The sequence below is a fragment of the Sinohyriopsis cumingii genome, unplaced genomic scaffold, assembly GCF_028554795.1.
Source record: "Sinohyriopsis cumingii isolate HCF-2022 unplaced genomic scaffold, ASM2855479v2 utg000360l, whole genome shotgun sequence".
Lineage (NCBI taxonomy): Eukaryota > Metazoa > Mollusca > Bivalvia > Unionida > Unionidae > Sinohyriopsis > Sinohyriopsis cumingii.
In genome coordinates, this window is record NW_028315892.1 from 3,497,235 (window position 1) to 3,513,747 (window position 16,513).

Consider the following 16,513-nt stretch of genomic DNA (forward strand, 5'->3'; position numbering starts at 1 on the left):
TTTCACAATTGAATATTTTGGCAACTCTATGTCGCTATAATTATCATTTTTGATTGGAAATTTATACAATAATTTCTTGTAAAAAAAAAAAACAAACTAAGAAACGTGTGTGTATCTAACTGCAAAGTCGGGCAAATACCCTGCGTCATGTTGACAAACGATTACAGACATATATACGGTTTGCATTTATCTGGATTAAAGAACAGTAACGGATTTTAATTAAAATATAAATCTGCGAATATTGCTGAAACAAAAATGATCCGAGGCAGAATCTGAATCATCTGATCATTAAATAAAGATTGGCATAGCAGGAAGGAGAATGTTATTTATTATCTATTACATGTTAATTACATTAGTATAATGCCGAACATTCCTAATTTTGGATATATAATTTTAAAAAATGAGAAAGATCTTATTTTATATAGTTAAATTGCTGTTATTATTTACCAAGTGATTCTACGATGCTTTTGAAAAAAATAGGTATCAACATAAAACATAAATCAATTGATTTCTCTGTCAAACATGCATATATGCACTTGCTTATAACAGGCAATTATAACTTATTATACCATTACAAACGCTTTACCAAGATATGTTTATGTTTTTGGTTAGACGACTCTTCATTATGTGAAAGGAGTTAATTTATCACATGACTCAAGAAATAGAAAAACGCATTGATTGTGTTTTTAGGTTTGACAATTTACTCTCTGTTATTACTCTCGTTAGGATTTTGGGTTTGTTAAACACAATGTTTTTCTTTTCAGATAGAGCATGATGTCGGAAGTCCAATGTTTTATGTTTCTACTAGTAAATGCATTTGCAGGATTGTTACCAGGTATGCAATATTATATATGTACATTGTGCTAATTTGCAAACTACATATTTTATTATATATATATATATATATATATATATATATATATATATATATATATATATATATATATATATATATATATCTGTGTGTGTGCGTGTGTGCTCATGGAAATTGATCATCTTTTACGTTAATTCCGGACGACACGCCCATTCCTCTTCACTTTCTCTTCTTAAATTACATCCATGGAAAACAAATTGTCAAGGGAAAGCATATTGTATTACTGAGGTAATTGCTATTGAAAGTACATATCCATCGGAACCATTGCTTAAAGTATTTTATTTCTTGGACGAAGGCACATGTGTAATACCGACCATTAATACTGTTTATGGCACAATCAACTTCTTGGAACTTTCTGTCGATTTATCAAAACACACAAGAACATACATAATTAAATTTAACACCATATGGATAAAATTAAATCGCGGTGCGATAAATATTTGCATAGCATTAAAGTAAAAGAAAGAACGCAAGTGGCGACGTATGTCATGATTATTAGTACAACTATAATTATGTTTTTTTTATTTCACAAGTATATTGCAAAGCGTGCTTTATAATTTATGTTACGAATCATTTATATATGTTATACATTTGATATGTATTCCAGATTAGTTGAGGATGGGAACCAATATTGTCTATATTACAATTCAATATATTATTGAATATGGTCAATGAGACAGAGAGAGAGAGAGAAAGAGAGAGAGATAGAGAGAGAGAGAGAGAGAGAGAGAAAAGTATGCATCACAATTCAATATATTATTGAATATGGTCAATGAGAGAGAGAGAGAGAGAGAGAGAGAGAGAGAGAGAGAGAGAGAGAAGTATGCATTTTAGCCAATCGGATATTTTTGTACGATCATTCTTTATATTAGCATTTATAATACTAACTATGATTAATTTTATTATTCGTATGATTACTATTACTATTATAGATTCTTAAAGGATGTATTTAACGCTGAGGTCCTCTTAGTTTGAGGACTTACACTACCTGCAACCCTAGAACTCGCTAATAATGTGTAGTATTACTTGCGTTTCTCGATGTGGTTCTCTTTCTACAGTAGATCTGGATTTGATTAGGCCTCTGTGTTTGTAGATTATTATTTCAAGGGTATCATCATGTCTGGCATGCTAAGAGTTTGCTTATTAACCAGACATATTGTATTTTACAGTGCTTAGTTAATTTATTATATTCCCTCCGTTCGACCTGATCTTCCCAATGGCTCTGGAATGAGTATAAGGCATGCTAGATTCCAATATTTCTAGATTCGTACTGTCTTTCCTCCAATGGTATATCCTCTTATCCATCTGAATGTGACGATGCGGATCACTGCCATCTCACCTCTGTCTGCGTGGGTGAGTCCAAGGCTCGGCTAGCGTGGGTACGTGGGAAAGCCTGCCAGTAGCTTATCGTGGGTCGGTGGTCCTTCCCTGGGTTTTCCAGGGTTCTTCCTCCACCAGTTATACTGGCCGCCGTGTATAGCCTATCTTGTGCTGAAAAATGGCGTTAAACCTTAGAACAACAACAACCATCTGAATGTGAACATTTCACAGGATATCTATTGCAGTTTCGTAGCACTTTTATAAGCATTTTGTTCTATAAATATGAGAATGTTGCCAGTGCAAAGTAGTACAAATTTCCTATGACGCTTTTTGTGCCCGTACTATGTTTGTTTGCAGCACACACTGATTAACTGATTCTCTTTCATATCTTTCCTCTTCCCCATTCTGGATAACATTTAGATATATCGAGCTGTATCTCGCCACTACATTCGTGACCATGAGCTTTTGTTATTCGTCTGCCATCAACAGTCGGTCTATTTGCATATTAAATTTTACCATCTAAAATAGTCCTTTTTCTTTTGGTTATCTTATAAACTGTCCATGCTTTGCCTTTCTCCTTCTCATGTTCTTCCATTTTGTGCTGATATTTTGTTGGTACTCATTCTGTCTTCATTGTCTTGGAGGTGGTATTCTTTCTTCATCAAGGTTATCTTCCCATCTCTTCCTCGGCATGTACAATCTGTTTGCATTGCCGATTGGTACAGTACAAATTGGTATCCATTACTTTTGAAGTTTTAATTTATTCAAGTCTACGATTCCGGCTTTGTAAGACTGCCAATGATTTGTTAGCTGTGTTTAGTTTGCAATTAGGACTCTAATTCCTCCTGGTATATATTCGTTATGGTCTTATCTTATCGCGATGAATACTTAGAATAGCGTATTTATCGATGCATATTCCATCTGGATGTCATAGATTGCAATATTTACTGCCTGGACTAAAGGGTCTATCCCATATTAATTATGCCAATAGTTTTGAGTCATCATTCATCAGTAAATACATTTTATTTCTCCCGAGTCCTTTCTTGGACGGTATCCGAACTTGTGCTGTCATACAAATGTCAGTAGGGTATCCACACAATTAAAAAATGTCTGGTGACAGTAAATCTTCTTGTAATATACCTCTTACTATGGTCCTGAAAACGTCTAGTATACTACCTGGGGTAGTAATATACGTAAAATACAATGCGTGATGAATCTCTGTATGTTTAGTTTTGTTCATACTAAAATGAAACTTTAAAATATTCACCATGTTTGCTATGCTCCTTCGTCCTTTTATTGTCAGTACACGCCAACCAAGTATTATTAACATTTTTCTTAATGAATGGTTACGCTGATATTGATTAAAAGTGTGTTACTCGTTTTTTGCCATATGCATTTCGTGGACAGCATGTCTGGTACTGTGCATGTGTACAGATCCAGTGGCCTAGTGGTTAGAGCGTCCGCCTTGGATACCGGCGGTCGTGGGTTCTATCCCCTGCCGCGTCATACCAAAGACATAAAAATTGTACTAACAGTTCCCTCGTTTGGTGCTCAGCATTACGAGGTTAGTGTTAGGTCTGGTCGGCCTGGTGTCAGGATAATGTGACTGGGTGGGTCATCATGGCTACATGCCTGCCACATGAAGCACCCGTGCTAGACATCGCTATAAACTGCCAAAATGCAGACATCGTACTGATATGACTAAACAATTGTTAATGCTACGTTAAAACTCCAGATCACACACACACACACACACACACACACACACACACACACAAAAAAAAACTATACAGGTACTTTTTATGCCTTTTCAGCATATTCTTTAATATCCACTACATATTCTTTTCTATAGCCCATGTCTTGTTTTGCTTTGTATCTTAAGTGAAATGGAGATAAGTGGACACTCCTGTACTATACCCAACCTGTCGGGCTATAGGAGAGAGAGAGAGGAAAAACATCTGAATAACTATACCAATTATATATTGTGTACTTTTAAGTTTCAGGAACAGGAATTACTTCGAAATATGTTTGCCCAGGGGATTCTGTGGAGGCGTTTCAAAACATTGAATTCGATCGTTGCAATGCACTTGTTTCCCTTAATATAAATGGGGAGAGAAATACACCGATTGCCACCTGGTCATTGCAGAACTGCACACTAAATGCAACTCTTCTAAAGGAGTATAAAGGTCGGGTGTTTCTTGACCAAAATGGAACTATAACGATACACAACCTTCATCATTTTGACCAGGGAAAATATGTCGTTATCTCTAAGAAGGATACATTACCATCAATAAAAGAAGTACACATATATGTAATGGGTGAGTATTCAATCATATTGGCGTCACCCCATCATATGTCACACCTTGTGAAGTAAATCCATTCAGTACACGTTGTTCATTCCAAGAATAAATCGTTGTCATGTCTTTCCTTTACGAGTGTGTTCATGTACTGTGATTAATGACGTTTTGCTCATGGCTACATGACACATGAACCTATTAATATTCCATACGTATGTGTATGTGAGGAGCTTCCCGATAGGAATATCCTATAAACTGCAGTGCTCCAGACAAAATCCGAAGTGTAATGCATGCCAGGACACACCCTTTCCCGAAAAGAAAAATGATAGAAAACAAGCCGCAAAATTCTTATAAAATTTAAAATAATTATGCGATATTGCACAGGAAATAAGGCATATTGGGCTACAAAAGCAACATATATCCTACACGTGCACTTAATAGATTTGCAAAGTTTAGCTGGCAAACAAAAGGTTTATAAACTTTTTTAGTTTTGTTGCCGCTAGATATTAAAGATTTTAAAAGTTTCGTGCATTGCAGCTTGAGTAAAACAACGGTTTACATTCACCAGGTATTTGAGAACCGCATCTATCCTAAAAGTGTTTTCAAACCAATATTTATATACGTTGAGAATTTCCAAATATTTAATCCAAATACTTTTTAACCTGACCAATTCGTCCATTATCAAGTTTCCTGTTACTTTTGAATACACTCGCGTCACTGGATTGAAAACACATATACTGCATTAGGATTGCCATTTGCTAAGCCATTGTATGCATTTGAGTCATTCAGCCATAATTTTGATATTTAGATTGCATGCGTGTCTTTACGACGGTGTACAGTGGTGAGTTACAGCACATACATTTTCACAAAATAATAATAAAAGTGATTTGCTGGCCCGGCAACACTGTGATCAGAACAGAAGTATTGTCGAACACGTTTTCGCAGGCGCACTATAAACGAAAACCCAAATAATCACACACTGAATCCTACATTCTGCCCGTATCTTACGCAAATACTATATCACAACGTTAATGTCGTTGAATGAACACCAAGTACAGTATTTTACTAAGCAAACATTTTAAAATAGTTAACTTCAATTTTTATATTTATAACATAGGTAGAATATATTCAAATTTGCATGCACCATGAGCATGTAGCATTTACTGAGTTCCTTGAAACTTGTGAAAATATGTTCCGTTGATATGGATGATATACTGTTTTATATTAAACATTTAGTTCCATATGTCTTGATTTGCTTTTTGGTTGATTTTCATTGTTTATTTGGTTTGCTTTTATTCAGTCATTTCATATTGACCTTGAAAATTTATCATATGTTCAAACAGTTCCGTAGATTTATCCAAATAAACTTGTGACAATTTATCAGATCTGTATTATTTTAAAACAGCAAAATATCTAAGTTGTTACTGCTTATTTCGGTGTGATCATCTTTCAATATCATCTGCACATCGACATATTTCCTCACCATTTATCGGTATCTAGTTTGCTGTTTTAAATTGACAAATACACATATTTAAATTTTTCTCTATCACACAGAAAATTGTAAACACTTACATACTATCGCTTTGAACAGAAATTGCTGCTTTTAAGGCGAAACTCTTAAAAGCATTTTTGTTGCGTTATTATTTATTTAGTGTACCAAGCTGGAAATAATATGTACTTATTGTACTTGTGCTATGTTAATGTGTGTTTGTATGTGTGTGTATATGTATGTCTGTTTGTATGCATGTACGAGATTTGGATAGCAAGTAAAATGTTAAACAATTTCCAAACTTTTGTTAACTATGGCAGAATTTGCTTCAAAAAGAGTGTGTAATGACATTTGCTTGAATAAAGTCCTAAACTGAGCATTGTGCATATGTCTTTTAAAACAAGAACGCATTACTCAGTGATAACCAGATTTAAAATGGCGACATGACCAATATATATATATATATATATATATATATATATATATATATATATATATATATATATATATATATATATATATTAGTCGTGTCTTCTATTATATATGGTTATGTGCTAATAATTAGTATGCATGAGAGAGGGTTATGCATTGCATTTAAAAAGTGTGCTTTCCTGGGATAGAGTGCATTACAAATTGAGAGTGATTGGGTTTGAATTTGCCAAGCAATACATATCCTAATAATTGTGATTTCGCTATGTGTGCGATCATGTCTTTTAATTGTATTATATGGTTAATGAATAACGAATAACCTAACACCGCAGAAACCGATGTTGTGATATGCCAGGGAGCTTAAATATATGAATCCCTATGGAATTATGTGAATATGTTCAAGATATTCTTGTTAGCATTGCATTGTAAATTTATAACTATATCAAATAGATTGATTCTTTCGTGTAGCTGTTTTAAGACATGAGACTGAAATGAGCATCTCATATTAATACACTAAATATGATACTTTGAAATACAGAACGTTTCTATTGGTATGGAACTTTACACACGTAAATATTAATGGAATAACTAGAATATTGTATGTCTAACGTCGACAGTCGCACCAAGTAAGGATTGCAAGCCGACGATAGTACGATTGGGAAACAAGCTCCTTGCAAGTCTGAAATCTGAAGATTGTGGCAAACCTGTAGCGACTCCGTACTGGAAGGGCTATGGTGGTGGTTTAGACTCAGTAAGTAAACCGACTCATTCCATACCTATGTTTATGTTTATTCTGCAAAACCACCATCGTTAGATCGGTGGATATGCAGTTTCCTTCTTATAATGATTAAATATATTTGCCTATTTATTGTATTCATGAATAATGTGCAACGAAACATCGCCGATTGACCAGCACTTTCTGGTGGAATACTATATTAGTAAGAGCTTAAAGATCATTACACGTATCTGGTGGCCTAACGAATGGAAGCTAGTTTGATTTGCAGCATTTGATCACCCAAACTGTTGCAAACTTAGTGTTTTGAGTTTCATGTAAAAGTTATATTCTGATTCCCAGGTCAAACCACACCAATACCTTATGACTTTGAGCGACGATTGATTCCGTTATGCATCTTATCTCTCGCTTGATAACACCCTGAAAAAACGTTTAGAGAGAACGGGGAAACAAGAGAGAGAGAGAGAGATATCCTGAATATAAATTTCGGCCGAATGAGTGCGTTGATATTATAGATTTGGTAGAATTTAAATGTCAATAGTAAAAATTTTGACAAGTCATCTGAGGGTTTACATTTTGTACAAGAATACATGCAATTTTCAAAATTCGTTTGGACGGCGTAAACTAAAATCATTATTGCGAATAATGACTTCTTACACATAAGCAAAATTGTGTTACAAACTTCGTCGTGTAATCGTTAATATACGCTTCTAGCATGGTACAAGATGTGTAATCACCAATAAGTCAAACATGATACAAAAGAGAATTTTTAAAAATAATATTATCAAATCTGTCTTTTTTATACTGGTCATATTTTCAATGATATCGCGTGGTTGCGGAAATAATTAGCAAATTCGATATAAAATACATTGAAACCGAAGTTTGCGATTTTCATTTTATTCAAGCCATTTAATCTTTACTTCATCATTTTTGTTTGAAGGAGTCCAGTCCAATATGCTAGTGTTGAGATGACAGAACATAGTGTAATAGAACTAGAGTGTGTCTGTTTGGTTGGATTAACATCTGTGTATGTTTCTGTTAGACTTTAGCAATTATTTGTTTCATTATGGGAAATCGGCGTTAGGAAGATATTTCTGAAGCGCGTACTTAATTTGTATCAGCAGACGTCATAAAGTGCAGCATTCACGATAATTGTGATAGCATAGATTGGTTTCGTCAAATGGATCCTCCCTATGTTCAAAGCAATCTGATGAATTAATCTATCTTTGTGTTTGATGTTTGAGATGTGTCTCGTTATTCAGGGCATGTTCTTTATCTTAGACACTTTAGTGATGAGTCTTACAAATATGAAACAAGAAAAGCCTACAAGTATGAAACTTGATTTTCGTGATATGTGGTCATTAGTCCATACAACGTTGGGATCGAAGATAACCGAAAGGTAAATATTTGCCTATCAAAGTCAGTACGTTATAAAGAAAAACGAGAAAAATATGTTCATGAGCATGCATTCAATAAATATTTTGTTCTTGCAATTCTTTTCAAGTTATAATGTGTCTTTCTATTTAAAGAGACGGTATTTGCTTGCTTTTTGGGCTTTGAAGTACTAAAAGTCACTTTTCCATTGTATCCCTATCAGTTGATAATTTACACGAAGACCTGTCGCGAAAAGAAGGCACTATTCTATCCATTGGGCTGTTGGTGCTGATTTTATGTAATTGTATAAAAATAGTGACATCACTCTCTACTAAGTAAAACTGCAATTCAAATTGAAAAGTGCATATGGTACAAAGGATATAATTTAACCCATAAGAAGGGAATACAAAGAGTGACTAAAGAATAAACCTATTTTGAAAGTATTGAATGAAGAGAATATAAGTTGACATATTAATGCATAAATTTCAAACAATATTTAAAAAAACTACTCCGATCACACTGTTGTAAAGATAATTCGTATGTTAAGTTTGTTAATATATTTATTTATTTTTTGAGTTGTAAACATCAGTAAGACGAGAAATCCACAAATATCTCCCTGCACGATTATACTTCATTCAGATATTAACCAGATGGTGACCTACACTTTGCCATAATATCACTTTGGATGCTCGAAGTACACTTTGAAAAAGGATGATTTCGGACAATGTCAAAAAAGGATGCCAACTGTACAATCGCTCAGTCAGCCAGATTGTTCATTAATGGTCTAGTTATTTACGGTGTGCTCGCTCATTGTCACACGGTGATTTGAAAGTCAGGGATTTCTCTTAAAATATATCTTTCTCAAAATAGATAGCTGAGCAAGAGAACTGTGATAATTATATGGTACCGCGCAATTCTAAAATTGATGTTATACAAGATATGGAGATTCTGAGTGATCCACCTGACTCATCCTCTGAATCATAAATTGTTATACAGTGTAGTAATGCACATGGGCCCGACGTACTTATATTTTGTAGAAAGGATAATACGATAAAGCGTTTCAGAAGAGTAGGGGAATTTTCTAGAAGGACCGTGCAATTGGGAGAAGTTTTAGAAGTATTTTAGACTGGAGGTAGTTAACAAAATATAACAGAGAAAATTTATGTTGAGTTTGGTGCTGGTGCGAACGGGCAGCCATTGGAGAATACATATTAGGGGATAGGTGCTCGGTCTTAGGTACTCTAAGGACGACCCGAACAGCTACGTTTTCAATTGTCTTGAAATTTCTGATATTGAGACAAACTGGATTGAAGAAAATTACGATATTCAAGTCTAAAAGTAATTAACGGACGATAATGTTCAAAATATTTATGCGGAAATCGCATCCATGTGTATATCTCAACCCAGTGACATTACTTGTGACTATCCAATCACATTTAAATACGGTGGTTGGGGTCATGGCACATGACACAATACGAACGAGCAGCGAAAGAACAAGTCAGGTATCATCACATATTTAGATAAGTCATTCATTATATGTTTACTGAATTATCCTTCCCATTGTTTCAGTGATATAATTCTGCCTTAGTCCATTTTGATTTTGTGTTTTGCTTGATTCACCTATGTGATCGTTTAATGTCAGTATTTGTTTTTCCTTTTCCTATCAATTTTCAATACTTTGATTGCTATGTTATGTGTATGTTCATGCTCACGTTTTATATGATTGCTCATAATGCTGTACGTGAATAAAATTGTCGGCACTTTATTGCAAGTGGATTCATGGCACAAGTCACTGCCCGCTGAAATATTTTGAAAACAGGATCAGATTCGACTTCTTCTCGCAAATTCCTTTTTTGCCTGATTCTCTTTGAAAATAAAGGAAACGATAATTCATATGTCTGTGTTCATTATCACTTTTGCACTTCTGCCATGTTGTAGAATCTAGTCTTTTGTTGTATTATATTGATGGAATATTTGTTTTAACATTTTTGCTTTTAAATAAAAGGCGATGTGATTGGCATATCAATGACTACATATATATTGCTAAACTATAAATAAATATATTAATGCAGTTAACTGGGACTCTTGGAACTGTGAACATTAACATAGGGCTTTGTGAAAGCTCGGTTTTCTACTATCTATTTCTGCACCGATGAACATATATGGTTAAATCGCCGTATATGAAAAGGACGAATTAATAAATAGCGTTAATAAAATTGTCATTGTCTAGTGTGGATAAACCTTTGACATCTCTGTTTGACAGATTCGTGGAATGCACGGTAATTAAAGGACTCGAGACACTGTCTTAATATTGAACTTTAACTTGATTCAATGTACTTTTAATAGCAAATGATACATTCTAGCTTTATCTGACATTTACTCAGTTGAAGAACTTTATCTGACTGACAACGCGATCTGTAAATCTCATCACGAAGAAAGTAATAGCTACAGATCCCAGATAATCAAAGGATACATTTGCATTCCATTTTCTTTAAAATGTACTCTTACATTTGAAGATCAAATGGTTTAAATTAAATCTAGAGTTAGTCGTAAAGAAACGGTTGCGATTTAGTATCCTTTGCTTGGTTATACCTTGCTATCCGTTAATCATTTATATATATATCTACATGTCAATCTGCTTTTTTAGTGGAGCAATGTGGAAATGGGGAACTGGTCCAATCACATTGTTCCACCTATATTTACATGCCAAAATAATGCGTTGATTAGATCGAGTCCGAAAAGGGTTCAAATTTCGTTTCAAATACTGAATTACACATTGGCATACTATTGCATGGAATTGAGAAAGGATAACACAAAATGGAATATTAAATCATTTATTTAGTCAGATTTCGAAAGGAATCTATGTTGCATTGTTTTGGAATGATATTTAGCTTTACCAGTGTTGCAACTCTATGGTCGCAAATTAAGTAAAAAAAGAGAGAAAACCAACATGTTTATTAGAGTACAACATATAATTGATATCCCTAGAATAAAAAGTGAATATTTAAAAAAGTACTTTCATTATTGTGAATTAAAACCCTAATACTTCTTAAAGTTTCATTAAAAGTTCAAAAGTAAAGATTATTCCGAATGAAATTCAGTGTATTCCGAATGAATGACAACATTGAATGGGTTGCTGTACCAAAGGTCTAGAATAGTGTTCATGTACGAAAAGTCATGTTGTGCCAAAATGATATAATCAAAAATGTACCCAAATAAAATCACAATAATCCCAAAAGAGTGATTCTGTCCCCAAAGTATTATTGAGCGCCTCGTTATACAAAATAAATAATTTAAATATAATAATCCTCTCGAATTTTAACATAACACATCTAAAATAATGATTCCAATACATGTTAAGATATTAGGAAATACTTATAATGAAAACATCCTTAATATAAGAACCAAAGAGACAATAAGAGGACCATGATGACGGTAAAATGTTCATTTCTAGAACATTCAAACTTGTAAACAAGATCACGTCTTTAAGTCAGATTTTAAACATAACATGACAAATATCAGTCAGTTCAGGAATTTCCCAGCGGAAACCATAAGTAACAAAATTAATTAGGATGTACTTATTTTACAATATTTTGTAACAAATGCTAGCTGAATTTTAGTTTATGAATTTTATCAGTACATAAAGTGCTTCCGATTGAAAATAAACAAAATTCTAACGAGAAACATAAGCACAATGAACATGAACAATAAGTACAGGCATTGGATCAAATATGGATATTTAGCAAGAAGCCCATTTTGTAAATTTTCAACATCAATACTGATAGTTTATGCTATGCTTATTTTATGGTAAGCGGCAATCAAATTATACTGCATTGCAATTTTACTTTAACATGTACAATTACGAAAATAATACTTTATAACAATGTTCAACTACAGAACGAACCAATGTTAAAGCTAACCACAGGAGAGGAATCTGGAATATATTATGCCTGCATTGAAGGTCCAGCCATAAGATGTGCAAACACAACAACGCCACAAGAATATTGTTCCCCATTCGCCATAGAAGGAAGTAAGGCATACTTAATTTTGTTATATCATATAGGTATGTAACAATATGCATACATGGAGGTGAGAAACACCACTCTTCATGAAGTTATAAGCATCTTGACACCACTGAATTGTTGGTCCATTCGATAATTTTGTTGAGGGTATGATGGATTGTAAAATGCCAGAGTGTAAACAATCAAAATATACAATTAAAGGTACTGACTAATAAACGTTCGTGTATGATGAGTGTAGTTGAACTTCCATTGTAAAAGAACAAGCACATTGAAAGCAATATAAAACAATCGCATATCTCCGAAACGTCATAATATGATGACTGAATTATTATTTGGAAACACATTGAAAGAAACACGGGCAAGTATTATAAGCTGCTCCTTTATGAAATATATCGGAACCGAGTACTTTTATCAGCGATATATTAGCGATGATACAAGTATTAAACTCACCTGAAACGTCGGAAAGAGCAAGCCATATGAGCCAAATTGCAGCAAATTATCTCGAAAGAGTACCGCATATTTTTTGTTAAATTTTTAATAAGCGGACTAATAAATAACTAGCAAATGAAATATTGAATACAGTGGATCCGAAAACATGATTTTCCTTTCATGTAAGCTTTAGCCGAAAGGTGATATGTTTAACCTAACGTACATTAGATTGCTCCCTCTTTGTTCACTCACCCTCACTCTCCACTATTTACACCAATTACTTCTTCCTTCTCGTCTTCGTCTTCTTCATCAAGTTCTTCTGCTTCTTCTTCTTCTTCTTCTTCTTCTTCTTCTTCTTCTTCTTATTATTATTATTATTATTATTATTATTATTATTATTATTATTATTATTTTAAACCTATTTACCACCTTCCATTGTAATGTTAATATGATCTTTGTTTATCGTAGTGAAACGTATGTCCTACGTGTAAGGCCAAAAGCGAATAATGATGCACTAATATATAGTACCTTATGAAACACGATCACCATGCAATGACATAGATAACTGGCCACATCCGCGAATACTGTAGCGCTCTAATTGTGGTATCATGCATCTCAACCTTTTTGCCTTTAACAAGTAATAAAGTCCCTCAACGACAAGTTGTCTATTGTCGATTTTTTTTCTTTAGTTAACATTTCCTCAGACTTTGCTTATACTGTTAAACTATTAGCTATACACTTACATTATTCAAAAACAGAAATCTACCATAAATTATTTTACTTTTATTTTTACAGTTCAGTGTTATTTTTAATTCAACGTTATTTTCTGTTACAGTGTTATGCACACTCATTCATAATCCTTAATATTATTTATTGTATCAAATATCTGTTTGCTATATAAAATTACAAAAATATAAAATTATAAGTGAGTAGCGTGTATTCGCTGCTCTTTTGCGCTCAGACAACCGTTAGAGCAAAACATATTTATTTACATTTTAAAAATTTCATTAGTTAATGTTTGTACAATTGTTATTTAGTTTCGTACATAAATATCCTACACTTGCAAACTAACTTATATTATGACTAATATGAGCTCAATACAAAAGTACTCGTATACACGGATGTGGCATCTTGATTAGGATTGTTCAAAACAAATTTTGGATCGAATCAGTAGTTATGTTTTCGCAATTATGCTTCTCTAATAAAATAATAACTTGTATGCATACTGACATAAGTTCATTCACGATGACGAACTACGACTGTGTGTGTGTGCTTTGGTACATAGATGTGTAGTATACATTAGGGTTGTTGAAAACAAATGTAGGGTACGGCCACGGCAGCCTATATTATGCAATACATAATTTTTGTTTGAATTGGAGGCCAATTATATATATATATATATATATATATATATATATATGCAACTTATTTTGCGTATGCAGACAGTGATAGTTCATATTAGGATTGACGATGTGGTGAGCCTGACAACAAAAGTACTATCCAAGTTATTCTTATTATCGTATGCTGTATTTTTTAAAAATAACATAAATATATTGCTTAGAGGTGACACAATGTTCCCTTCTTCCCAACCGCTACTACCACTCCCACCAAAAACAGGCATAGTGAGAGCGTGTAGAGTATTACATTTAGAGCAATATAAATATCGTGTCGTAATGTATCTGTTTACAGTAATGCAACTGGATATTACTCACATCTGTTCATTCAGATGAGATATATTACAGTTGATTCTTATGAGATTGCCTAATAATTTGTTAAGCAGCAATTAGACATAAACTTGACATGCGATATGATGCGACGCAAATGTTATTTGCCGGTAAAATGGTGTGAGAGTTGTTTCATTCAGATAATATTTTCTAATGGTAGTGAATGGTAAAAGTAATGCTAACAAATGTACAGCCCTAATTAGTATTCATAGTACAACCTCATTCACATGCCAAATCGAGCGAGATTTAAGCCTGGGTGGACCTCAAGGAGGATTGGGTCTTACCTGGCGAAAAAAACTCATGCAGTGTCCACCTAAAATAGATTAGGAACATCTCTGGAACTTGGCTGTGATAGTTTCCACAATAAGGATATTTTAATGCATTGCAAATAAATATCGGTTTGTTTGTAACCTGCTTTATACGTTTCAGATTCAGAATCCACTGACAGGTATTGTATGAGCCGGTTGAATGAAATAAATGGGTATATCACCTATTCATCATCACATGTAGCAGGTATAAATGGAGTACAAATACATATGCATTCATTTTTTTTCTCAATTATATAAATTCATCAGAACTTTGCTTAAAGATTCTGTACAAAATAAAATAGCTGATGACTTTTAGTTATGAAACCTTTATATTTCGTTAGTAAATTATAATAGTAGATATGTATGTATATATATATGCTGTGACATTTTACAGGTAAAAGTCCGAAAATAGCATCGGAGACATGTAACACGGCTGCCTTTACCGTGGTTAGCATTGTCTTGGCAATCCTATTCATTGTGGCGATAGCTGTGATTTTGATACTCATCCGAAAAATTCGCAGAATAAGTAAGTTATAATTTATTCCTGGTACGTAAAGCATCTTATATATGTTCTATAAATTGTATCATATGGTTTTCACATACCGGCACTATTTGAGAATTTAAAAGAAAACATGGAAAAAATTACAAGGAAAAGGTTGTACTAAACGGTCTATATAACATAAAGTCATACAGGTCATGCAGGCGTTCAACACCAATTATTGTCATAAATGGGTGCCTTTTAGAATTCGCTTTACCTAACACATATATACTAACTTTTATTTGGATCCTCACACATGTATAGTCCTTGCGAATCCATTTTTTACACGTCCCGAGAAGCACATACGACAAAGTAAATGCTATAAGTCCGGGGACATTTTTGGACGAGATCAAGTTTTATTGATAACGTAAAGTTTAAACAAAATTTCACTGTTGGACACAACATGCCATATACATTCAGAGGACTTAATAGAGTATTCAATAATTAAGTTCTCCAGGCCTCATTAAAATCTTATTGTGCAATTACGTTTTGTACTTTAAAAAATTCTCTTCTATTATGATTGAACAAACGTCCGCTTGCAAAATAGGAACACGTATCAAGAAGTTGATTTTTAAAATCAATATGAAGAAATGAATGAATGAAACATTTGAATTTGGTATTATCAACATATTTAATGAACTCGAAAGGATATTAATTTTGTAATATTGTGACATAGTAATATATACAATACACAATATATACTGTCCTATAAATTGAGTCTATCTAAACACAACATAGACCAAGTTCTGCCGTCGAATAATGCTCCGCTAAAAGAGGATCTGGGTTGTTCTACGGAGTGCTGATAAGACACTGCGTAGACCCAGTGCTGCCGTCTGCGATTTTGGAGTTTGCAGTATGACTCGCCCTATAAGCGAGTATATGTGGTGCTACTTAATTGTCTAGACTGTTATAAAGGCTTGAATGGTTCCTTTTCATGTTTCTGTTTTAAAGAGCATAAATGCTTCTTGTGATACAC

General features: G+C 33.5%; 1 protein-coding gene across 6 annotated transcripts in view; it reads left to right on the forward strand.

Annotated features, from left to right (window-relative positions):
• The window catches only part of LOC149774268 (uncharacterized), a 60,139-nt gene that overhangs the window by 19,666 nt on the left and 23,960 nt on the right, over positions 1-16,513 (forward strand). For all 6 annotated transcript variants that reach the window (XM_089945536.1, XM_089945531.1, XM_089945534.1 and 3 more), the window contains 5 exons: positions 765-835; positions 4,192-4,512; positions 7,027-7,160; positions 12,414-12,546; positions 15,394-15,525. In XM_089945536.1, the coding sequence (XP_089801662.1) occupies positions 772-835; positions 4,192-4,512; positions 7,027-7,160; positions 12,414-12,546; positions 15,394-15,525 (784 nt within the window). In that variant the 5' untranslated portion in view covers positions 765-771. The remainder of the gene's footprint in view (positions 1-764; positions 836-4,191; positions 4,513-7,026; positions 7,161-12,413; positions 12,547-15,393; positions 15,526-16,513) is intronic.